This window comes from Microtus oregoni, unplaced genomic scaffold (assembly GCF_018167655.1).
Source record: "Microtus oregoni isolate MIOR12 unplaced genomic scaffold, Mior012 000006F_ref0000085, whole genome shotgun sequence".
NCBI classification, from domain to species: Eukaryota; Metazoa; Chordata; class Mammalia; order Rodentia; family Cricetidae; genus Microtus; species Microtus oregoni.
Window position 1 is genome coordinate 27,370,408 of NW_024543065.1, and position 26,416 is coordinate 27,396,823.

The 26,416-nt window shown below is 45.0% G+C and overlaps 1 protein-coding gene across 1 annotated transcript in view; it reads right to left on the reverse strand.

The window, feature by feature from the left end:
• Positions 1-1,194: 1,194 nt before the first annotated feature.
• Positions 1,195-26,416, reverse strand: part of Fig4 (FIG4 phosphoinositide 5-phosphatase) — a 109,549-nt gene continuing 84,327 nt past the window's right edge. The window contains exon 23 of the mRNA XM_041653675.1: positions 1,195-1,739. Within this exon, the coding sequence (XP_041509609.1) occupies positions 1,562-1,739 (178 nt within the window). The 3' untranslated portion in view covers positions 1,195-1,561. The remainder of the gene's footprint in view (positions 1,740-26,416) is intronic.

Genomic DNA, 26,416 nt, shown 5'->3' on the forward strand with positions numbered 1-26,416 from the left:
CCAGAAGAGGGTGTTGGATCTCATGGAGCTGGAGTTTCAGTGAGGGTGAGCTGACACAACAGGTGATGAGCACATCTGGTTAGTATTCCACAAAGTCACACTAATATGGCAACTGTGTTCTAGCCGTCTGCCACAAAGTGTCTGATGCCTTTTTTTATGTCTCAGTTCCCTGCTTGATTGTATTTTATACATCCCAATTCCCAGAAAGCCCTTGTTTGGTGTAGGAGGTCCTTCTGTCTATGTGTTGCTTTCACTGGTTGAAGAAAGAAACTGCCTTGGCCTTTTGATAGGGCAGAACTTAGGCAGGCGGGGAGACAGAACTGAATTCTGGGAGAAAGAAAGCAGAGTCGGAGAAAGAGCTGCCATGGAGCTGCCAGGTCAGACATGCTGAATCTTTCCCAGTAAGCCACGACCTCGTGGTGATATACAGAGTAACAGAAATGGGTTAAATCAAGATGTGAGGGTTAGTCAATAAGAGACTAGAGATAATGGGCCAGGCAGTGTTTAAAGGAATACAGTTTCTGTGTGATTATTTTGGGTGTAAGCTAGCAGGGCGGCTGGGACGACATGCAGCCCGCTTCCTCCTGTTACACTTTATTCCTATGAGTAACACAGAGGAGAGGATCAAACAGACCTGAGGTTCTCTGTAAAAGAATATGCACTCTCACCTAACCTCTGGGTCATCTCTCCAGCCCCTCAAATAGCTCTTACTAATGCTTTATTTTATAATTTATAGAGAAGTTCTTAGAACAGTAGAAAGAAATGTCTCTTCCCAGTTCTAATGTTTTCCTCACATGTTCTGCTACACATTGTCTGTCCTGAACCTGTTTTAGATGGTACTTTGTTGAGATCTTGTCCCTTTATCCATAAACACTTCAGAGTACATTTCCTAAGAATACAGTTAATAGTAAGGAAATACTATTTTTCCCAGTCAAAATTCAAAATTAGCACACAATCAGCCAGAATAAATTAAAAATGTCCAACTATGAAGAAAAGGAAAACTGATTATTCTTCATAAGAGAAAATATTTAGGGCTGTTTTGCTACTGGAATATTCATAGACCTTGCCATGGTTCCTAGCACATAGCAGATACTTATAAAAACCTACCAGCTCCATAAAGCAAAACTTTCTGTGACATTTTAGAATGTGAAGTTTCCTAAACTAGATCAAAAGCAAAACACCAACAGAGGCAATCATTTCTTTATTACCTGTAATTTGTAATTTGCATGGTACAAGGTGTGAAAAGCTTCAGGTGCAAAGGACTTGGGGGTTCACGTCTTAAAGATTTTACTTTTAGCATTGTTTTTAATTGTGTGCGCACACACCTGAGTACAGGCCCCTCAGAATCCAGAAGGCGGTGTTGGAGCCTTTGTAGTTGGAGCTGCTGAAGGTTGTCAGCCACTCAACAGGCATGCTGGGAACCACAGTCAGACCCTGAAAGAGCAGTCTGTGTCCTCAGCCACACAGATGCTTCTCTAGATCCAGGGGATTCCTTTTCACAGACAACAGTGGACAGATCACAGTCTAAACCAGGGCAACTTTGTCTCCCCCAGGGCTTTCTTCATAAGTATCGATTTCTGATGTACTCTCGGTACATGGCTGTGTCTTCTTTACCAAGGGGCTGCATGAGACCGTGGCTGGCCTGGATATGGGCTTGGAAGATCTCTGTAGACTTTCTGTCTACTCGTGGGGGCTGAACTTCATAGATGTTGTCTTGCGAGAAAGCTGAAATGGGAGTTCTGTAAGAGATAAAAATGAAGGCTGCATTAAAGAAAACCAAAAGGACTAGAAGGAGCCAGCCATGAGCACCACTGCAGTTGCTACTGGCCGGTTCTCCCCTGGCTGCAGACTGCTGGATAAACACTGCCTGGGAAGCCATCCCTGATGCCCAGGCAGGGCAGAATCCCTGTCTCTGGTCCTCATAGAATGACAGCTTTATAGTTTTGTGTCCATCTGGTTCCCACTGGAAGCATCTTCAGATGGTGGCTATACCTAAATTTTGTTCTTTGTCTTTGAAGGCACTTGGTTTTGCAAAGGAAGATCAAGTAGGAATCAATGGAGTAGGAGACAGTCATAACTCTGACCAATGAGTTTACATCAGAAAAATGTTTGCTCATTGAACAAGTAGTCAGTAAATGAGAACACGACTAACAATTGCTTATGTGTAGTTTCTTACTTGAAATTCTGAAATCCTAAAAAACGTTGACAACCAAAAGCGACACTGCCTGGAACATCCGGCCCGACTACAATGCACTGTTCTCCCTTCCTCACGCTACTACATGCAAACGTTGTGTGCCATACAAACATCAGACACGGCCTCAGATCTCACTGGGGGTGCTAGTATGAAGTGACTGTATCTTGGTGTGCTAACACTCACTTCTTAATTCCACAACACATCTGGCCTCAGGCTTTTGGGCAAGGAACTGTGGATCTGAGACCAGCAGTTACCTTCCTTTCTGAGGGACTCAAGCATCCTCTATTCAAAAACACCCCTCTGTTCTCACCCACATAGCCGCCTACAGTGCTTGGAACCTTGACCCATCCCTCGAGGAAGGCACCGTCTCTAGAACGGCCTTGTCAAAATTCACGGCGGCAGTGGCTGACACTCCCTTGACTTCCAGCAATGTGAATGGCCACCAGATACTGCACACTTAGCTAGTCAACTAACAAGTCAGAAGTGACAGAGAGGACACATGTGTGAGGGAAGCGTGCTGTTCATGTGTGTGCTCAGAAGGTCAAACAGAGGCCAGTGGTCAGAAGGGACAGAAAACTAGACATGGTGAAGGACAAGGACAAGCGACCACACACTTTATCACTTGGCCATCTTTCAAGAAGGTTCCATATGCTCTGGGAACCAAGACTGGGGACTCAGTCTTGCTCCTGGGCATCTGGGAGGAGTCCCAGACACCCCGATGCTCATTATTTGCTTAGCTGGGGCTCAGGAGCTAGGGGAGGGGTGTATGATCAGCACAGTGGACCTCAGAGGCACCTGGAACATTAGCTATCTGCTGGAACCCAGGCAGCGCAGTAACATGAAGGAAAAGAAAAACCATTCAAAAATTCGTCCGCACCCCTGAATCTCTGTTCATAGGATGTGCGGCCCTTAAATGTGGGCTTTCCTTACTCCTCTCAAATGCCATTAAGGTAGAGCCTGGAGAGATGACTCAGCAGCCAGACTGCTGGCCCTTAAATTAAGAAGACCAGAGCTTAGATCCCTAGAACTCACACAAAGGCCAGGAGGGCATGGAGGTTGCTTACAGCTCCAGCTTTATAAGGCAGAGATGGGATCCCCAGAGCAAGCCGGCTGGCTGGACTAGCTGGAGCAGTGAGCTCTGGTTGTGGCTGAGAGATTCTGCCTCAAAGAATAAAGCTGGAGAGTGAAGGAAGATTCCTGATATCAACCTCAGGCTTCCAGTCACATGTATGCATGAATATGCAGACCAAGCTGGCCTTGAACTCACGAAGATCCACCTGTCTTTGCCTCCCAAGTGCTGGGATTAAGAGCATGCACCACCGCCGTCCGGCACATGCCTTCTCTTTCAAATGACAGAATGCCACTAACCTTATACTGGAGGGAACAGTTTAAGGTTTAGTTATAAAGGTATGAGCAGCAATATTAGATTCACCTCTTATTTTCTAATGAGGAGACTTTTTCTTTTTTACCTCCCCATGGACTTCTGCATTTCTGAGGTGGGAATGAAAACAGCATCCATGACCTCACAAGAGGCTGCTGGAAAGAGAAGTGGTGGAGGCAGACACTCCCACTGCAAGACAGTCTCCATTAGACTGATGACATCTGTTTCCAGATTTAAAAACTACACACGGTAGAAACTGTGACAGTGTTTTCCCATTCCAGTAGAGAGACCTACCTTATTATTGTACTTATATTACAAAAGTATAAATAAATAAAACCGCCAACCCCACCCCCCCAAAAAACCTCACATTTGCCTCCTGGCCACAAACAGAGGAAATATATTTTTAAGCTTCTCACAGCCTCACAGGCAGAAAACCTATTGCCCCTCATTCAAATGCCAGTCATATTTCTAGGCATAAAATATGATAATTACATTGCAGACTCATTTCTTTTTATCTATGAAACCCAGTTCCATCTTGACAGTGTGTTCCATACTTCCCCCTCAGGGAATGTTGCGGTCTTATTTAGGATAATATATTTACCAATTCATTTACAGGCTGCTTAACACGTATTGTTTGGCACCTCAAACGTTGAGCACTGATGACATTCAGCCTTAAGTGCTGCTTCTGCTCACAGAAGAGAAAACACTCTAGGCAGAAATTCACTAGACAGATGCACCAGACGTTTCTAAGGAAAACCCTCATTGGTGCCTTTCAATGTTCTTTGTTCAACACGGCTGCTGTGAACACAGCCCTTTCTGATAATAACCTTTATCTTACACCTGCATGCAGAACTAATGATTGAGCCCCTTATAGTTTAATTCCTGTTGTGAGGATTTTCCTAGCTCGCATGTACTGATTATCAGTAATGTACATTGGCTTGGGTGGGGCTGCAATGTTTTTAGAATTCGGTGACTTGAGGAGCCATGGTTAGTGGCTAAGATACTAGATAAAATTGGGGTTAAACTGTCAGACATCACGTTAGTAACTCTAACAACCATATAGGATCGTTTCCCATATGTTAAACTATCAGACGACACATACGTAACTCTAACAACCATATAGGATTGTTTTCCATAAGTTAAAATCTTATGCCCTTTCTATGATCAGCATTTGGGCATCCATCAAACCCCACTAGGCATTTCTAGACATTCTAGTAAGAGTTCCAGACTGAAGATCCATTTCCCTTCCCAGTGTTCTGCCTGTTGCTAGCAGAACTTTCAATACTTTTGTGATATTTGTATCATCAAATGCTTCCTTGTTGATCACAACTTAGCCAGAGAATCAAGAGAATGCCATGCTGAAGATTGGGTGATGGTTTTAGGCCATTTGGCTCAGTCTTTCTGGGAGAAAACACTTAGTAGGTCTAATTTGAATCCGCTAAAAGATAGAGGTCACTGTGGAGCAAGACGTCAGCATGTGCTTCAGTGACCTGTCTTTGCTGTGACCTCTTTGTTTCATGATCTCCACCAGGAACTAAGAGCCCTCATCATCTAACTGCTGGCAGTGTGCCTAGCATAAGCATCCCCAACTAGATGGATCTTCCTTTCCGTGTCCTCAGCGACGTCAACTGTTAGCTTGTGGATGCTGTTCTAGCATTTCCCCATCACTGTCCATAGCTTCTCTCTAGAGCTTTCAGACAGGTGCTTGTGTCTTTCCAACAAGACGCTCACACTTTTGAAGCCTAGTCTTGGGTCTATCAAGACGATACAGTGGAAAAGTATTCAGTTCTTCAGAAAGTAAAATCAATATACTTCTTTCTATAGCTAGCTCACATTCTGAGAGCTCGAATATAAACACCTAAGACCAAAATGCGGCTCTCAAAGTGTACAATACGGTAGCAGTTGGCTGTATGTGGCAATTTAAACTTACACCTAAGTTAATTTGAATTAAGTATATTTAGAAGAGTCTTCAGTATTACTTGCCACACGACAAGCGCATGACAGCCACCTGTAGCCAAAGGCTTCTGTGCCAGGCAGAGCAGATGGGGGCTTCCCCATTACCACACAATGTTTCTAGAATGTCTTCACTGTTAGCTTTCTCCTCGGGATCGTGGGGTACTTGTCTTTCTATGCCCATCTTCATACTATAAACATGTGCACTGTGGTTACCAGCATTTACAGGCTTCCCAGTCTCACCCGGTTACTCGGTCCTTCTAAGAACTGGATGCATTGTTCTCTGTGCCACTTAGCAGGGGAGTCTTTCAAAATGACCTGATTGAAGCTCCTTACAAATGTATGGCTTTGCACACCCTGGCTGGGCTTCAGTCTGTTCCACTACCCTTCTTACAGGGTTCAGGTTGTCTTATCTGTGTCCCGTGGTGGCTTCTCCCAGTCCACCGGGTCCTTCTGACAGAACCTTACTTATTACTGAGAGCTTTCTTCCCATCTGAACTGACACACTCCATTTTTATCTTATACATTTCCTGACACCGGCCCAGAGGCAGCAACTTCTTCTAGAAGCCCTGGTTCCTATTAGTGGGAAACTGGCATTCTAAGGCTACACTGCAGGTCTAGGAATTCTCATCATCAAGCCGGTGTGCGCGCGTGTGTGTATCAAGGAGGATGGACAAAGAGGATGACAGAATTTATAAATACTGACGATTTATTTACCTCACAGTAAACACACGACAGTGCAGAATAGCAGTGCGAACACTGCCAGCATCAGTATGACAGGCTTTGCATGCTCATCCTGTCACGGCTTGTTTGGAGCTGTCTTACATACAATAGTGCACACACTACTTGACCACTGAGCTATGACATCTTTGCCTCTCCTTTAAACCTTGACTTTGGATCTATAGACAGCCACAGTCTACTACTGACAATGAACTTCATATCCGTGACTGTGCTAATCAGCTTTCTGTCACTGTGACAGAACACTTGAGACAATCTGCTTATAACGAGAGGAAAGGTTCACAGATGTGAGGGTTTTCATCTATGGTCTTTTGGGCCTGCAGTGGGTCAGTGCATCCTGGCAGGAGTGGATGACAGAAGCTGCTAAGACACAGACAGAGAAAGAGGGGAGGCCAGAGTCTCAATATCCCCTTAAGGGCACGCCCTTGATGACCTAACGTCCTTGCACTAGGCCCTTCTGCCTCTCAATAGCGCCACTATCTGTGGACATGTGAGCTTTTGGGGTCACTTATCTGAGCCACAGAAACGTCTCTAGTCAAGCTATCTAAAGCTGATTTCTACTAAGAAAACAACACTCCCTGGGGTCTCAGCCACAATAAAACCCTATTTCTACGCTTAAGCTTTGAAGAGAATATCCTTTCCTTGATAGTTTGAAGTATGGTCCTTACTTCTTTTTCTGGTCTGAGGTTCTGTATCCTTTATACCTTGTGACAATCTAGCATTCTTTCCACAAGAAGTCTTTATGGAAGCCCAACAGACATTTCTCCCTTAAAGTTTCCTTCCACACACCCTGGCATCAGTCAGCGCAGGCCGACACACTCGGGCACGCAGTGTGCTCTCATGACACCAACTTAAGGAGCCTCACGCTGGCTTTTCTTTTTGCCTGTTTTAGCTGTCTTTCTTTGTTAAGGTGGCTATTTATCCATATTAAATATTGCCGATTGCCAGCATCTGACACTTGAAGTCATTTTAATGTGGTCTTCTTTGTTCTGAACGTAAAAGTTTTGTATCTGAGCTCATTTTGAGCTGGCACACTGCGTTTCCAACCTTTTATGGGCTCATCTTGCTGGCATGTGCTTGATATCGATGGGATGTTTGTAAGCTCTGCGCTCTGTTTTTCTCATAACTTGTGTTATGCGGGACTGGCCTCTGGTACTCTCCTCCTGCACACTCCGTAAGATTCCCTGAGCCTGTGGAAGGCAGGGAAACCTTCCTAACTTCACAGCAATCCCTTTGTTACCGCATCTCTATGTCCAAAAGCATGCCAACGTGCCCTCCAAGGCTTCCTTTGTGTTCAGATTCTTACATCTGTTTTCTTTTTGGTTTTTGAGGAAGGGTCTCATGTAGCTCAGGCTGGCCTTGAACTTGCTATGCAGCCTTGAAAGCTTGATCCTCTGCCTTCACCCCAAGACTGGGATGTAGGGCACGTACCTGCTTGACCCCCTCATCCTCACTGGCATTGTCCTGCTCAACTTTAACATCAGCAATTTCTCCTCAGATTTGTCCACTACCCAGGAAGAGAGCTTTAATGATTAGATTTTAAGAGTTAAAGTGATCTAGTCAGTTTCACCTCCTTTTAGAAGGAGACAGCTGGACACATCTGGCACAATCCCTCCCAGAATTAGCAGCCAAACTAACATTACCTGCTATGACTTCCAGGGGGGACCTGTCAGCTACTCTTGGTCCTCATGTTCTGAGCTTTGGACACCTGGCAGCTCCTTCCTTGTTTCTCCCCCATGCACAAACGCTGGTGTTATCCCCACTATCTCTGTTCTGAGACTTGACAAATACCCTGCCATGCTGTCCGGGGTGAATCTGCACTGTCACGTGTGCATGGCTGCCTGCTGATGGGCTTCGGGCAGGTGACTGGATCGTGAGAGCTCCTACAAAACCACAGTTTGACCGACTGGTGGCCTTATTAGAAAGAAGCGGGATGTAGGAAGTGGAGCCTGATTGGAGGAAGCTTCTGAGTCGCAGCTCTTTTTCTGGGTTCTGCCCCTGCCACTTCCACATGCTGCCTTGTGCGAAGGGCGCAACCTTGGCCTTCGCCCCACACATGCTCTGTTTTGTCATGACTCGGGAACAAAGGACCCAGACACACATGGACTAATAACCCTGAAATCATGATCCTGAAAAAAATCTTTCTGCGTTGTTTCCATCAGGTATTTATTGTGTTAAAAAGTGACATTATGGCATTCAGTCTTGCTACCCAATTGTTTCTGGTTTTGCATGAAGATCCAGGGATAAGGAGCCTCAAAATTATTATGTTTGGGATGGAAGATGGCTCAGTGGGGTGAAGGTATGGGCTGCCAAGCCTGATGACTTGAGTGTGATCTCTGGAACCCACATGTGGTGTGGGAAGTCCTTCTGTCTATGTGTTGCTTTTATTGGTTAATGAATAAAGAAGCTGTTTAGTCAGCAGCTTAGTGGAATATAGCTAGGTGGGAAAAACTAAACTGAATGGTGGGAGAAAGAAGGCAGATTCGGGAAGACACCATATAGCCACCACCAGGATCAGATGAGCCAGAACCTTGCTGGTAAGCCATAGGTACGTGGCGATACACAGATTAATAGAAATGGGTTAAATTAAGATGTAAGAGCTAGCTCATAAGAAGCTAGAGCTAATTTAATTAGTGATTTAATTAATACAGATTCTGTGTGGTGATTTTGGGCTGAGCAGTTGGGAACAAACAAGCAGCCTCTTACTACAAATTGGCACTCCAGTGTGTGCTAGCTAAATCCACATAAAACCTGAGAGGGCTTGGAAAGGAATCCTAGACATTAAAATCAACGTTTAGCTGCATTTTTATTTTCAGAAGGGCTCTGCTTGCTGGCGGCATGCTGCAGCTCCTTTAAGAGAGGTCTTTCTGATTCAGCAGTAGCAAAACAAACAAACAAAAAACAACAAAAACCCACACGGTTTCCAAATGGCATCCTGGTTCGCCAGCACAAATGGCCCTGACTCTTTTGGGAGGTCCGGCCAAGGAGAATTTAAATGAGGTTTGTAAGCAGCGTGTTACAAACTGCTTAATGGCTCCACATAGACCCACTGCATAATTGGAACTGAGGCAGTGTGTGCAGCTTGCAGAGGCATTCAACCTGCCTCCACCATGCTGGACTGGGCACAGCAAGCAGGAAAGGCCCTGTTGGCCCTAGCCATGGCTGCTTAGCATTTAAAAAAAGCGGTCTGGTCAGAAAATAATCACAGATATACAATAATGACAGATTCAGATGAAAAGACCTCTAAATGGGTCACAGCGTGTTTAAAAACTGTACGTAGGCTCAGGAGAGAAAAGAGAAAGAATATAGACAGTTATAAAAAGAAGTAAATGTTTTTTTTTAAAAAGGTAAAGTCTTTAATGAGAAAGAGTATGGACAGTCATAGATTAAACGGAGTAAAGAAAAATAAGCCATGTAAAGATGGAATATACACAGAGAGTCTGGATTATGTATACTATTGTGTTTTCTTTCAATTTTTTGATTGCAGAAAGAATTTGATTCTTGGGACTGCTAAGCTAAGTCAACATATATACTTTAAAGGTATCTTGATTTTAAAATTTGAGTCTAAGGATTTGTTGCTTTGGAAAAGAGGTTCTTCTTTTGTTTCCACAGAGGATGAGAACCTGTGGAATCCTTCCAGACCAATGTGGTTTGATGGACCAAGACATCATGAAAGGTCTCTGTGGACTGCCCCCCAACCCCGGCTGCCAAGAAAATACTTTGCTCAACAAAAAATAGGAAGCAGTTTGGAGAGAATTATGCTCATATTCCCAAATATTGTTTATAAATGTTTGTTTACATTTAAAAGGGGATATGCTATAGAGATTTTCACTGGTATGGATCTTGGTTTACTGGTACAAATTTAAGATCAATTTTGTATATATATATATATATATATATATATATATATATATGTTCTTGATTAAGGTATTGTGTTTCTGCAGCTCATTTGAAAATTCAATGTATAATTAAGAAATATCGGTTAATAGAGAGTCATCTATAATAGTCAAGCTTCTAGTCATGTTAGGTTTTCTAGATATATAGAGATATATTTCAGTTATATAGGTATTCTTCAAACCTTTTCAGAGACCTTCAGAATATGGCTTTTAAAATGTTTTAAGAGCTTAAGACTTTTCATGACAATGAGACACATCTGTTCCTGGCAGCACCAAGCTACTTCAAGAGGAAGATGGACATCAAAGAGGCTCCTTATGGAGTTTTTAGCCATTTGGGCAAGAAACTGCTCTTGCCTGGACTGCTTGATGAACTGGACATGCAGGACCCACTGAGAAATGACTGCTGAACTTGCCTAAAGGTGAGATGGCCTTTCAGGGTTGCCGTTTTATGAAAGACTCTACTAGACATTCTGCAGGGCACAGAAGAAAGTGACTGACAACCTGCCACTATAGGCAGACCTGTTCTGCTTCATGGAAAAGTCTGCTAGATATTATGGGCCTGTGGGCTAAAGATTGGATGCCCCAATGATACAGAAGCACTTTGGGTGACTGTCCAGGCAGTGAGATGTCTCTGTCAATTCTAGAGTTTTGGAAGTTGCTTACAGTGTACTTCCTGTTTACTTAGGTAATATATCCTTTTGGAGTTTTTGATGGATTTGAAGAATAGATAGTTATAGTTTTTCTTAGTTATGATAAAAGATAAAATAGATATATTGTAACTATAATTCTTGCTTGATAACTGTTTTGTTATATGTAATTTACCACGTTAAAGTTAAAGCCTTCCTTTTTTATTTAAACAGAAAATGGGAAATGGTGTGGGAAGTCCTTCTGTCTATGTGTTGCTTTTATTGGTTAATGAATAAAGAAGCTGCTTTGGCCAGTGGCTTAGCAGAACAGAGCTAGGCGGGGAAAACCAAAGTGAATGCTGGGAGAAAGAAGGCGGAGTCAGGGAGACACCATGTAGCCACTGCCAGGAACAGACAAGCTGGAAGCATGCCAGTAAGCCACAGGCATGTGGCTCTACACAGATTAATAGAAATGGGTTGAATTAAGATATAAGACCTAGCCCATAAGAAGCTAGAGCTGACAGGCCAAGCAGTGATTTAATTAATACAGATTCTGTGTGGTGATTTTGGGCTGAGGAGTTGGGAACAAACAAGCAGGCTCTTACTACACACATGGTGGAAGAAGAAGGCAGACTCCCAGAAGTTATTCTCTAATTGTCATGTATGTAATAGTGATATGCATGTGTGTATGAACACACACACACACACACACACACACACACACATCAAATAAACAGAAAAAAAAACCCTCTTGCACCCTTCCCAGAACACAACAGGCATACTTATCTCAAATGTCGATTTTCACACATCTCCCACATGGACAACTAAATAAAAGACCTGTGGCATGGCCACGTGAGGACTCTCGCCCCTGGCAGGCCTTGCTCTCCTTGGAGTTGGCGAGCCCACCGCAGGAGTCCAGATAGGGCAGCTCTTATCTTCCTTCCTGGTAGCGTTATTTTCCTTCACCACTACAGCATCTGGGAGCAGACAGTCTTTGTTTATAGGTTACTAGGTCACGTGAAGCCTCCTGTGGGCCTGATAAAAGGAGTTGTGCATGCCCAGAGACCTTGGACTTTTAAGCTGTAGTGTAACAAAGAGGGGGCAGCTGGGTGGCTAGGGGGACAGACTATGACAGAGAGCAGGTCAGAATCTTCAGTACTGACTTGAACTCTCCTTCCAGTATACGGAGTTCACCAAAAAGAAAAAGGAAAAACAAAAAGGAATCCCCCAAACAAAACTCAACCATCCCAGACTTCCCTTGGCATCTGGCTTCAAAATGTGACCATGCTTTTATTTACTGTAGCATTCATACGGTGCTTGGATTTGCAGCTGGGTCACATGGACAGAAGTATCTATTCTGTATATGAGGCAAAGGTGATTGCATTCTTCATGTGGCCAGAACAGCAGCGACTGTCTGAATATGGCTGAGGAGGCTGTTTTGGAGCCAGCAGCAGCTGTGCCTGCTTGCAGCCCCTCTGACAGCATGCCATGCAGTTTTGGGGGATGACTCCTGGAAACTTACTGTGCAGATTGTTTCTGCTGCCCCCCAATGATCCTGAACCCCCAGACCAAGTCACTCTCTGTTCGCCCCACTCGAGCGGATCACACTTTCTGCAGCTGACTCCTGCCCATCCGGGCCAGCAGGAGGGTAAAGTACACCTGGCCCCAGGCCTCTTATCGCTGCTGAAGCAGGTACCAGGTTGTGGGCGGCTCCCAGCTGTAGACATGCGCACATACAAGTGGCAGTGCACTTATATGCAAGACACAGGCATTGGTATTTTTGATATTCGTTTTATATTCTCTTCTTGAGAACTCTAAAATAAAAACGTCATTTGTACTCTTTATAAGAGTCGCCTTGGTCATGGTGTCTCTTTACAATAAGAGGACAGTGATTAAGATACCATGCTACTTCAGTATAACCAGATCTCTGGAACCCGGGAACCCAAGACTTCAGGAGAAGTTTAACTGTGGTGAAGAGGGTTCCTGTTCAGTACTAAAACTCAGCACAGAACCACAGAGCCACGCTCCTGCTTTCCCTCCTCCCTCCTACACAAACCAGTTCTAAAGCCATCCCACGGGCAGATGTCTGCATAGGGAGGCAGCCTCTGACAGCCTGGGGGTGCCAGGACCCAGGTGGCATGAGAGCACACACTAGAGTGGGTACTGGGCCTCTCTAAGAGAAAGACATTCTTAAGGTGTCTCCATAAAGGGAGCCACAGAACTGAATGGAGGGTACCTACTTGTACTGGGGACAAGACTGGATGAGGGTGATGGGAGATTAATTACATACAGAGACTATCAAATGAGCACAATAACAGTAATAGGGGTTAAACGAAGAAGATGGCTACTAGCAAGGAAAGGGGGAAATCTGGAATAAACTCTGGATTCTTTGTTTCATTATTACATCATCACAAACCTACAGATATAAATGTATTTTGTCTATAGTTGTAAAGATGTTGGATATTTATGTGGGTAATAAAACAGATACATAGTAGATACATATGTAACTCTGTATGCAGTTGTGTGTATCTGTGCACGTCAATGTGGCATATTCTGCTTGAGTGGGCCTGTGAGCGGTGACCCTGCAGCGGCAATAGGTACACCTAGTGCCCAGATCTTGACTTTAATATAATCTTCCAGAAAAAGAATCAGGGACCCTCAGAGAAATGACTGATTTCAGGGCTAGGACAGGCAAAGAACACGATGAGCCCAAAGCATCCTGTCCCAGAAATCGGGACACGCTCTAGGAAAGATGAGAACATGTCCAAAGGACACGGGGGCAGGCTGCAGCAACTCTGGTGAAATTGGGGACAATCTGACTAGCAAAATGAATCACGACAATGATGGATTATGTCCCACTGGATATAATAATTCAAGATCACATAGAGAGGAAAATAAACATGAAAAATGCACGGTCTGATGAGCAAAAGTTATTTCTAAAATTTGTAGGCACCTTGCTAAAATATTCATTAATTAAAAGAGTAATTTCACAGTAGAAAAGTTCAGAGCTTACTACTTACCAAGAAATTGAAATGAACATTATGAGTAAAAGTTTTCTGTCACCTGATGGGATGTAATGAACAGCCCATCACTTGTGCAGTGTTTCTGCCTGTATTCATGGTGTATCACAATCCAACAGACATTTACTCTGCTTTAGCATGGCTATGAGTACAGAACTAGCTCGGAACTTAGGAAAGGCCTATTGGTTCTGGTTCAAAGTCTGTCGCCAACCCACTGGCCGTTACCACCATCAACTCAAACTCACCTGCAGTTGGGAATCCGATACTCTAAGCTCATTGCCGTGGTTGACAAGATCAGTTCCTCACAGTTGGCAGATACTTTAGCTTTTCCTGTGTCTGTGCATGAGGCTGCTCCCAACACAAAAGCTTACTTTTCCTAAACAACTGACCCAACAGATCACTTCCAACCCTAGTCACTTCTGCTCTACACATTTGGGTAATAGTCTGGATTTTTAAACACCCCCAAAGGCCTATATTTTAGAGGCTTGGGTTGCTATCTTGGGATGTGGGAATCCCCTCTGCATGCTGTGATTACCATTAGTGAAAAAAGAAACTGCCTTGGCCTTTTGATAGGACAGAACTTAGGTGGGTGGGGAAGATGAAACTGAATGCTGGGAGAAAGAAGGGCGGAGTCAGAGAGCCATGGAGCCACCGGAGACAGATGCTGGGAATTTTACCCGGTAAGCTACTGCCACGTGGCGATACACAGATTAATGGAGATGGGTTAAATTAATATAAGAGTTAGCCAGTAAGAAGCTAGAGCTAATGGCCCAAGCAGTGATTTAATGCATACAGTTTCTGTGTGGTTATTTCGGGGCTAAGCTAGCTGGGCGGCTGGAAAGATCAAGCGGCCTCTGCTTGCCCTAATAGGAGGCAGGAGAGCTTTGAAGAGAGGTGTTATCTCTAGTAGGAGGGTCTTTGGTAGGCTGGACACATGGTGGGGCCTCTGAGACTCCAGCCCCTTGTTCCTGCAGCAGATCTGCTCTGCCACTATAGCAAAAATATCTGGGACAATTAGCTTGTAAAGAGAAAAGTTTCTTTTGGCTCACGGTCTTGAGAGGTTCCAGTTCAAGCCCCATTGCCCTTCAGCGTAGCAGAACATAATACCAGAGAGTGTGGAAGAGCCATTATGGGGTTATGAAGAAGCCTGGTGCCAGGGAAACCCCCAGAAACCCACAAGGATGACCCCAGTTAAGACTCCTAGCAACAATGGAGAGGGTGCCTGAACTGGTCTTCCCCTGTAATCAGATTGGTGACTACAGTCAGTTTTTAGAGATGGAAGACAGGGCACACCACTCTCATTGTCTCCCGGGAGCCTCCTACGGAACAGGTTCACATCTACACTCCTGTGTGGGATCTGGTGAGATCGCCCTACCCAGCCTTATCCTACCCAGCCTGACCCTACCCAGCCTGACCCTACCCAGCCTGACCCTACCCTACCTAGCCTGACCCTACCCTACCCAGCCTGACCCTACCCTACCCAGCCTGACCCTACCATACCCAGCCTGACCCTACCCTACCCAGCCTGACCCTACCCTACCCAGCCTGACCCTACCCAGCCTGACCCTACCCAGCCTGACCCTACCCTACCCAGCCTGACCCTACCCAGCCTGACCCTACCATACCCAGCCTGACCCTACCCTACCCAGCCTGACCCTACCCTACCCAGCCTGAGCCTACCCAGCCTGAGCCTACCCAGAGCACTTGGACTGTGGCTTCTGCCATCTTATGCTTCTCAGATGTGCCAAGTCAGCTCTTGCCTAGGACTTAGTGCATGTTCTCTCTGTACTGCACACGTTCCCAGTCATCTCACAGAAGACTCTCTTTAAGTGGTTCTCAGGTTAGCTCCTCCAAGTTATCTGCCTTGTGTCCACAGCACTCGGAGGCAGAGGAGGGCTGAGCTCTGTGAGTTCCAGGCCAAGCAAGCTACATAGGGAGATCCTGTCTCAAATAAACACAAACAGACAAACAAAAACACACAACTTCAAACCAAACCAACCAAACAAAAAACCCTAATCTAAAATAGTGTCAGGCCATCCATCTCTTGCCCCAACAACTCCTTGGTGTGCGTTTTTCAAGGCATTTATTCCAACAAGAAATTGTCTTATTGAAGAGGTTGCTGGTTCATCCTGCATACCCTAGAATAGAAGGACCCTGAAGGATTCAGATCTTTATTGTCTGCCCAGTGACAGAGCAGCACCTGGTACATTGTAAGTGCTTAATACATATCTAACGAATAAATGAGTCACCCGTGTTCGGCTTCAAGCTGTTAATAATCCCAGCTCTTAGCCTTGTGGCTGTGAGCACAAAAATTATACATTTTTAGAAATTACTTTTATTTCACATCACATTGCTCAACCTCAGACCAAATGAAGAGAGGCCACAAGATTGCCACAGCAATACAGCCTCCCCTTGAGCACTCTCCATAATGCAACGAATGACTCTCAGTGACAGAGACTCCCATCCCCAGGGATAATGCTAGCTATTGCCAAGACTTTCTCTTCAGGAATCTTAAATCTTCATCCTGATACGTCCACTTACTGGTACCCAAATCAACTTAAAAACTCTGCTTTACCTCACCACGATTCAAGCATTACTTAAGGAGATGATCACATGACTTCTAATCCTCTTCTCTGAGATAAGCGTTCTGGGCTATCTCAATATGAAAAATTAAATAGCACTGGGCATGATAAAGGGCTGCAAAATCCTAGTAGCCTGGTTTGAAAAAAACAGAACCTCCCTGCGCATCTTATCTGAGAGCTACAGCACGTGTGTCCTTGGCTTTCAGAGAACAGTGCATTTCTCAGGGCCGTCATGCGCTCTCTGGAACAGACCGCTTCCCTATCTCACCCTCTTTCTGGTTTTGAGCGAGCAGGAGCGTTCGCAGCCTCCTGGAGCCCTTATCACGTTCCAAACACATTTGCGCTCTGTATTTCCCTGCTGAATACGTTTTACATTTTAATAAGACAAGAGAAGACACACACGATGTAATGGTCTACTAATGAGTTTTGCGGCACGGGCTCTTTCCTGAGGGCATTAAACTATTTATTTCATGAACTTCCTGCTAGTGAAAAGCCACTTTCGATGGTCTGCGCCTTTGGGCTTTCACTGTGCTCTTGGTGCAGGAGGGTGGGCAGCTGCTGTGGGTAAATGAACAGTGTTTTAGTGAGGATCTGCATCCTCCGCTGTGTCTTGCGTGAGGGTAAGCATAGTGGGTATCACTGAATGAGGGGGGCGAGTGAGTAATAAAAGAACCAAGAAGTCAATGAGCACAGCGCTAGTGTTGCAGCCCAGGCCCTCACTTCACAGAGGTAGCCAGGGCTCAGATAGGCAGGGACACAGTTCATCAATGGCAGCTGTGGGACCACATCCCAGAATCATGCTGCCTTTCTTAATGGACACATAGGCAAAGGAATTGCCAGTTAACTGGCCAAGCATAGAGGGTGTGTGTGTGTGTGTGTGTGTGTGTGTGGCCTTAGTATATCCATGCACTCTAAATTAAACAACTTTCAGCCACTCACAGGAAGCCATGCGGTGGTAGGGTTGGCATGTGACCCAGTTCTATCCACTGGGACACAAGGACAGGAAGTGTGCTGTGCAGGTGAGAGAAAGAAGCACTCGCCTCCCTGAGGCTGCAGGAGGCTGTGACAGCACCCCAGGACCACACAAAGCTCCTGAGTCCACTCTGCAGGTGACCCTGCCTCTGGCCTTTTAGGGAAGAGAATAAATGACATTAATGTTTGAGTCATCTAAAGCACTCTAAAAGGCCCAGGGAGCTTTGGGAGAAACCCAATAAACAAAATACTTGCTTTCTTTGCTCCTTAAACAAGTGTTTGTTGTTTTGTTTTAAGTGTGGAAACAAATGAACACTTCTACCGTCAGCTAGGATGTCGTTTGGTTGGAAGGTGCATCCTAACGGCCTTCTAAATAATCCTGGATATTTTAGAACTACCACAACAGAATCTGACAAATGCTTCAAAGGTTTGCAACACGGGACCGAAACTGTACGGACGGACAAACTGTTAACGCTCTGTCTCGAACCTGAAGTATAGTTTTTCACCTACACATGATTTTTTTAACAGCCTGTGTTAAAATCCATCGAGCTCTGACAATCTTCCAGATGGCAGATAGCAGGTTTTATTCTAACAGTATTAAAATCACACGCATTAAGACTCACTTCTACTCCTGTCAGGAACTCTGTATGTATTTTTGAACAAGCACACGTTCAAAACCAACGTGCTTTCCACTTGACAATAACCCTGTTATTGGTAACCAATACTGTCGACTCTTTTCCTTAAAACAAAGGCTTCTTCGCTAATTTTTGTGGCAGTGTACCCAAACACCCAGGCCTGGAGAAACGGGTTTGCTGTCAGTCATTTCCACAGGTTCTGGAGAAAGTGTGTGTGTGTGTGTGGCGGGGGGTGCTGCTCACGACTTAGAACACTGCACAAGTCCTTTCCCCTCAAGACAAGCACACTACCGAGGAGTGGCCACACCACTTTATGTATGTATTCCCCGTTGGTCACACACAGTCCCGGAGAGACACGTTCACAGGCTACTTAACAATTTTTACTAATTTATCAAAGACTTACTTAAGCATGGGTGCCATTTCTCCTGCCGTTTTCATTCACCCTTTCTCCCTTCTGTCTCCAGTCCCTGTAGTGAGTATCTGAGAGTGGGGGAAGGGCAATCACAGCTAGGCTTCACATCTTGATCTCAGTGCAAGGCCCACGCAGAGGCAATACCACTAGATCCGTTTTCTTAACTCTATTTTATTATAAAAAATAAATCCAGTTGAGCACACTAACTTTATTTTAGTTAAATTACTTTCTATTTTCAAACTATACCACATAGGAATAGCAGTTCGCCATTTATATTCTGAAATAAGCCTCAACAGATTGTTTCTAAGAACAAATAAATTCTGAAGTGTGATACCTAAAAAGCTTCAATTTATTTTATTTTGACGTTAAGTAATGGGTTTCTAACATAATTATAAAACAAAATAAACTGGTTGAGAAAGTCATGGGGCCCCACCCCTAGACAAAAAATTATAGGCAGCCAAGAAATGCTCAGAGAGGAAGAATTCGTCTTTTGTGGGCAAGAACCCAACATCAAGTGGTCAACTCTGAAACCATACACACATAAGCAACATTAAACTGACTCAGCAGGTTACACACACACACACACACACACACACACACACACACACGTATAGCAGTGGCATTTCAAATGTATTTTAATAAACACAGACTGCCTGAGGATCTGAGTCAATCCCTCTGGTCAGCTTTACAGACCAGATTATGGTAACACACACCTTTAATTCCAGTAGTCATAATGACACACACCTTTAATTCCAGTAGTCACAATGACACACACCTTTAATTCCAGTAGTCATAATGACACACACCTTTAATTCCAGTAGTCATAATGACACACACCTTTAATTCCAGTAGCCACATCAGTTGTCACAGAAACTGGGTAGTGCCTGCCTTTAATCCCTGTGTTGCACACCTTTAATCCCAGCCCTAGAGATGACTGTAAAACGGGGAAGACAGCTCTCAGACACACAGTCCCCTGAGATTTCAGGAGGCAGGGTCGCCATTTCAGACTGAGGTTGAGGTAAGAGCCAGTGGCTGGCTGTTTTGCTTTTCAGATCTTCAGGTTGAACCTTAATTTCTGACCCTGAGTTTTTATTAATCATGCTTCACATATATAGTTATGCATTTATATGTGTGTATAACAATATTAATTAAAGACAAAGAAGCCATGAGTTTAGAGGGGATGGCTTTGGAGGGAAGAGGGGAAGGGAGAAACTGATGTAATTAAACCATAATTCAAATTAATTTTACAAAAAGAAGTCTACCTGGTCTCAATTACCTTTTCTTTATGGATAAAGACAGGATACTTTTCATTCAGACATTCGGGGTTCAGCTGGCATTTTGGTTACATCACACACACAGAACAGAAACTGTGGCTGTAAAGTAGGTGTCACAAGGGGACAGAAACAGGTTTGACCTCACATCGCCACTCTATCCTACTGAGATCATAACACACGTTCTCTAATCCATAAAGTCAAAGGGCTCCATGTGCCCGGGAACGGACCAATGCAAACTGGGAAACTACGGTTCTAGTCTACGCAGACTGCTCACAGGACGTTAAGAACTGGTTACAATGTAGAAAAGAATTCTGCCATTAAAAGCCCTAACAATTTGTTAGCAGTGGGAAATAAAATATCAGAAAATGTGTGACCCATTTTACCCTACCCCACTAATGTAACGGTTGCGTCAACTAACGACAGTCACAATTTCTCCGCAGAGAACAATCATGAGACACGGCCAAGAGCTCTGAGCTGCAGAGTCTAGAATGGAAGATGAAGTGCAGTAAGATCAAAGCCTACAAACGTGGGTCACCATCTACCACACATTTCAGTGTGCATATCTTGGCATTTCTCCCTCACAAGTGATCATGTATAATATCCCTAAAGTAGGGGTACAACCACCTGCAGCCACACACTATCCAGATTGAAACTGCCACCATGCATCGGGTGCCACGCTAGGGATTGGGGCCACAAACCAGACGAACTTGCTCTCAGTCAGCTTGGCCTTTTCCCACTTGCTTCAGAATCAACCTGCCACATGCATCATCAATTTACTAAGGACTTTCTGTCTTTCTAAGAATGGGAGGGTAGCTGGAAGCATGGCTTGAACTATGAAAACATGTAACGGGTTTCTGGTGTTTCTCCACAAGCTTCCTTATGAGAGCATAAGGAGAAGGAGTAATAACATTCAAATATTAAACACGGGAAATTACATAATAAAAAGACTTGCTGGCAAATTTTAAATATAATTAGGACTTAATAGGGTTGGTGCTTTTTTAAAAAGTCATGCATAAAAGATTGCAGAAATGCTGAGTCACACTTAAGACAGTACAGCCATGTGTACATGTGAAACAAATGCATGCTACTGTCTTCTGCCCACACCATGTGCACATGTGAAATGAATGCCTGCTACTGTCTTCTGCCCATACCACGTGCACACGTGCAACAAATGCATGCTACTGTCTTCTGCACACACCATGTGTACATGTGAAATGAATACCTGCTACTGTCTTCTGCCCATATCACGTGCACACGTGCAACAAATGCATGCTACTGTCTTCTGCCCACACCATGCGCACATGTGAAATGAATGCATGCTACTGTCTTCTGCCCACTCCACATGCACATGTGAAATGAATGCATGCTACTGTCTTCTGCCCACACCATGCGCACATGTGAAATGAATGCATGCTACTGTCTTCTGCCCACACCATGCGCACATGTGAAATGAATGCATGCTACTGTCTTCTGCCCACACCATGTGCACATGTGAAATGAATGCATGCTACTGTCTTCTGCCCACATTTTCTCTTAACTGGGAAGACTTTCCCCTCGAGCTGGAGAAACCAAGGCCACAAGCACATCATACCTGGACACTCATCTATTTGAACAATGGGAATGGGTGTCAGGAAGGCACAGAGACACAGCACTAAGCCCACAATCACCCCATCTGCCCCAAATCATTCCACACACCCACCACATACAAAATGACAGCTATTCATCTGACTAACAAAATAACAAAATGCTAAACCATCACAGATGCGGTTCTTACATACAAAGCTAAACACCCCACAGTAATATCCCTGTGTGGCCTTTCCAGATATCCAAATCCGTTCCCCCAGTGCACAATATAAAGACAGTGTTTGGTAGGCTCCAACTATATCGTTAAACCATAATAAATTCTTTATCAATGATATAAAGATTTTTTCACTTTAATGTGATCACTGATACCTAGGAAAAAAATAAAAACATGTATCTATTTACTGTACGTTTTTTAAGAGAAAGCAAGAAATAATTTTTAAAATCAAGTATAGAAAAATCTCCTGATTCCTGAGTCTCTTTAAAGCTTTTTGGGGTACAAGCATGTCCTTTGGATGCCCTGTTACTTGTGGAAAACCATCAACTTAGTCCCAGATTTCCACCTACCGTTTCCTGGCAACACATGGCTCCCTGAGCTACATGGGATGGCAGACACCTGTGATCCCAGCATTTGATACAGAGTGTGATACAGAAGATCACCAGTGGGGGCTAGCCTGGGTCCCAAGACTGAGAACAAATAACAGCAGACGCCTGTCCTTTTGTGTACTCCTCGGCCGTGTAACCCTGCCCTTGGTACTGGGTACAAAACCTTGGGTGCTCTGCATGCTGGGAAGCGCTGTACCTTGACCCAAAGCCTGAGCCCTCTTTTCATTGTTTGAGACAAGGCTCACTAAGTCACATGGGCCAGCCTTGATCTCACCGTAGCTCAGGCTGGCTGAGCTTGTAATTCTCTTGCCTCGGCCTCCCAGCAGCCTGGATTACTGGCCTGCGCCACCAGGCCTCACTCCCCTTCTCTACTTGAGGTGCCAGTATCCCACTGCACTGCTCTCCCTGCCCTGATGTATCGATTAGTTATTTATCCCTGATTCAAATCCGGTCTCTACACCGTTTCCAAAGTAACCTTTCTAAATGCAAACATAAGCCCAGCACTCTTGCTTACCACGCAGCTCTGAAGTGAAAGGCCACATTGCGTCACCCAGGCTCTTCCAATAGTGTGCTGGGGAGCCTGACTCCCCGGCGTTGTGGTATCCTGGATTCTCAATGTGGCACTGAGGTGGTGAACTTTTTAGGGGTGGGACCCAGAGTAGGGGCAGCAAAGATCTTTAAGCAGGATGAATGATGTCTCAGTGAGGGAGCCTGGCCTTTCCCTTGTCTCTTGGTTCCTGTATCACCAAGTGAACTCCCTCACTTCCCGTCACTGTGATGCCTGCCATGCACCCCTCCCCAGAGCTGAACGGTCACTGATGCCACGCTTCCAAGTCTTTTTTTTTTTTTTTTGTTTTTGTTTTTTCGAGACAGGGTTTCTCTGTGGTTTTGGAGCCTGTCCTGGAACTAGCTCTTGTAGACCAGGCTTCAGAACTGTGAGCTAAATAATCCGCTTGTTTTTAGAGCGTGTCACCTCAGATATTTCGTTACAGTGATACCAAGATGGCTAAGACAGTCTCTCAAAACAGCACACAGGAGAGGGGTCGGACCACACACCTATGCCAAGGACCACTGTGCAGGTATAGACTCATGGTCTATCGTATTCCTCAAACAAGAGAGCCAATAGAATAAAAATTTAAAGTCTCAGGCATTCTAAATACCTTAAAAGTTGGTAACAGGAGTAGCCACAGTCCAGCACAGTTCACTATGCTAGGGACCCTTCAGGACAGCCTGCCTCTGAAGCATCAACAGATTCATCTTGTTTCCATCAATCTGACTTTCCAAACAGTAGAGGACACTAATGCATGGAACTGTCACATAAAGACACTATTTTCTCCCCTGGCCCTCTGCCTTCTCAACTCTTGGCATTTTCATCTTGACTTTAATCCACTGCTTCCTGTTCATCCTGCCCTCCACACGGGCCAACTCCTGGGACGGAACAGGAGTGTATTTCCCAGAGCTTCCAATCACTGTGTCTGCGAATCTACCATGCTTTATTTTGTTCTTAAATTCAGAAACGGAGCAAATTTTCTTCTAATTCATGTAGTTCAGCAGGTGTGAAGCACCTGGAATGTTGAGACAGGAGGATTGCTGTACGTTTGAGGCTATTGTAGCCTACCTATTGACCTCAAAGAAAGCTTGTGCTATAGAGTCAGACTGTCTCAAAAAGGACACCTACACACACATACTAAATAAAATGTAATAATTCTTTTCAGTGTACTCCCAAGCTATTCCTCTGTTTTTAACAGAACATTTTAACTTTGTTCTTTGAGAATTTCATACATATATCTGATGCATATTGATTTTATTTATTCCCCCATTGTCCCCCACCAACTCTTCCTGGATCATCCCCTATTTATGTTCCTCTGCCAATTTCAATTCCATTCTCTCTCTCTCTCTTTTCTTATACTGGAGTCCAACTAACGCTGCCCATGTACTCATGGTATCAGGCTATTCACAGGTACAAAGTCAACCTACCGTAGACTACATCCCTTAAGAAAACTGATTCTCCTCCTGCTATCAGCTCCTCAGCTAGGGGCAGGTCCTGGTGGACCCCTTTCTAACCATGCTGGGATGCAGGACTGGCTGCTAGCGGCTCCTCAGCTAGGGGCAGGTCCTGGTGGACCCCTCCCTAACCATGCTGGGATGCAGGACTGGCTGCTAGCGGCTCCTCAGCTAGGGGCAGGTCCTAGCGAACCCCTCCCTAAGCAGGCTGGGATGCAGGACTGGCTGCTAGCGGCTCCTCAGCTAGGGGCAGGTCCTGGTGGACCCCTCCCTACCCCTCCCTAAGCACGCTGGGATGCAGGACTGGCACAGTACAAGCTGCTCTGAGTGCATGGCTATGACACCATGTTGAGTTCAGAAGAACACTGTCTTGTCCTGGGCTCCCTAGACCTCTGGCTCTTACAATCAATCTACGTGCCACCCCTTTGAGATGCTCACTGAATCTTGGGGTGTGTGGATGTGACAGAGATATCCCACTATGGCTGAGCATGGCACAGACCTATCTGCACTTTGGCTAGTGAAAGGGTTTTTTCTTTTTTTAAGATTTATTTATTATGTATACAACATTCTGCCTCCATGTATGCCCGCACGCCAGAAGAGGGCACCAGATCTCATTACAGATGGTTGTGAGGCACCATGTGGTTGCTGCAAATTGAACTTAGGACCTCTGGAAGAGCAGCCGGTGCTCTTAACCACTGAGTCATCTCTCCAGCCCCGAAAGGGTTTTTTCTAATAGCTAAACATATACCAGAGAAGATGAGAGGTGAAATTAAGACGGAGGAGAAAAGAGAAAATAAGATGAGGCCGAAAATGAATGAGAGAGGCACAGAGAGAGATTAACTGTAACAGAAACTACACTGAAAAATCAGAGCAGGCTAAAGGACAGGAGGAAGCAGGTAGAGACACAGGGCAGAGGGTGGGCGGGGCAGAGGATGGGGTGGGGCATCTGAGTTCCTTGGGTTGAGCCATTATTACCCATGATCTTCCATCAACCATCACTGCCTCTCAGCTGCTTTAACCCTCCAGTCTCTGAGGACTAGACCTGGTGTTTGGGAGAAATAATAAGTTACCCATGAAGGATAAAATGCTTGCTGGGAGGAAGGGGATTGGACAGGGTCCCAGGTATGGGAGAAAGGGAATAAACTTCATCATATACATGTATGAAACTGTAAAAGGAAATAATAAAATATTTACATTTTCTACCAACGGAGATATAAAAAGATCCACAGAAAACTAGATGTAACTTCTGGGGAAGGTGGTGGCCCACGGGGAGGCCATGGGGAGCTACTGAAGTCGGATCAAGAACTGCAGTTGAGTTACTCCTGGCCACTGGGAAGAGCCTGCCTCCCCTTAAGTAGCAGTAGGTACCAGTGCTGTGAGTTATCCTTAAGGGTCCATGCCATCTCATAAGCCTAAAACTTATTTCCTTACCTTGCATTACATTTCACCTTTCCTGCACTAGAAGAACCCTAAGTCAGACAGCATCCACACAGAGGCTATGCCTTGTATTTGGACCCATTTCTCAGAAGCAAATTTTAATGAGTGATGCATCCTCCTGGAATACGTACACCACAGAGCACACTTAGAACACACATGTGCATCCTCCTGGAGTATGTACACCACAGAGCACACCTAGAACACACATGTGCATCCTCCTGGAGTATGTACACCACAGAGCACACCTAGAACACACATGTGCATCCTCCTGGAGTATGTACACCACAGAGCACACTTAGAACACACATGTGCATCCTCCTGGAGTATGTACACCACAGAGCACACTTAGAACACACATGTGCATCCTCCTGGAATACACACGCCACAGAGCACACTTAGAACACACATGTACATCCTCCTGGAGTATGTACACCACAGAGCACACCTAGAACACACATGTGCATCCTCCTGGAGTATGTACACCACAGAGCACACCTAGAACACACATGTGCATCCTCCTGGAGTATGTACACCACAGAGCACACCTAGAACACACATGTGCATCCTCCTGGAGTATGTACACCACAGAGCACACCTAGAACACACATGTGCATCCTCCTGGAATACACACGCCACAGAGCACACTTAGAACACACATGTACATCCTCCTGGAGTATGTACACCACAGAGCACACCTAGAACACACATGTGCATCCTCCTGGAGTATGTACACCACAGAGCACACCTAGAACACACATGTGCATCCTCCTGGAATACACACGCCACAGAGCACACTTAGAACACACATGTACATCCTCCTGGAGTATGTACACCACAGAGCACACTTAGAACACACATGTGCATCCTCCTGGAATATGTACACCACAGAGCACACCTAGAACACACATGTGCATCCTCCTGGAATATGTACGCCATAGAGCAGCAGGCACTGAGAGCACACATGATCATATCATGTCTTTTTCCTATGACTAATTGACAGTGCAGCATGAAAACTCCCAGAGCATTTGCAGGGGTGTGAAAATGATAGCATGCTGGCCTTGTACAGAGAGACACGCCACCTATCCTTACAGAATCCTAACTGCCA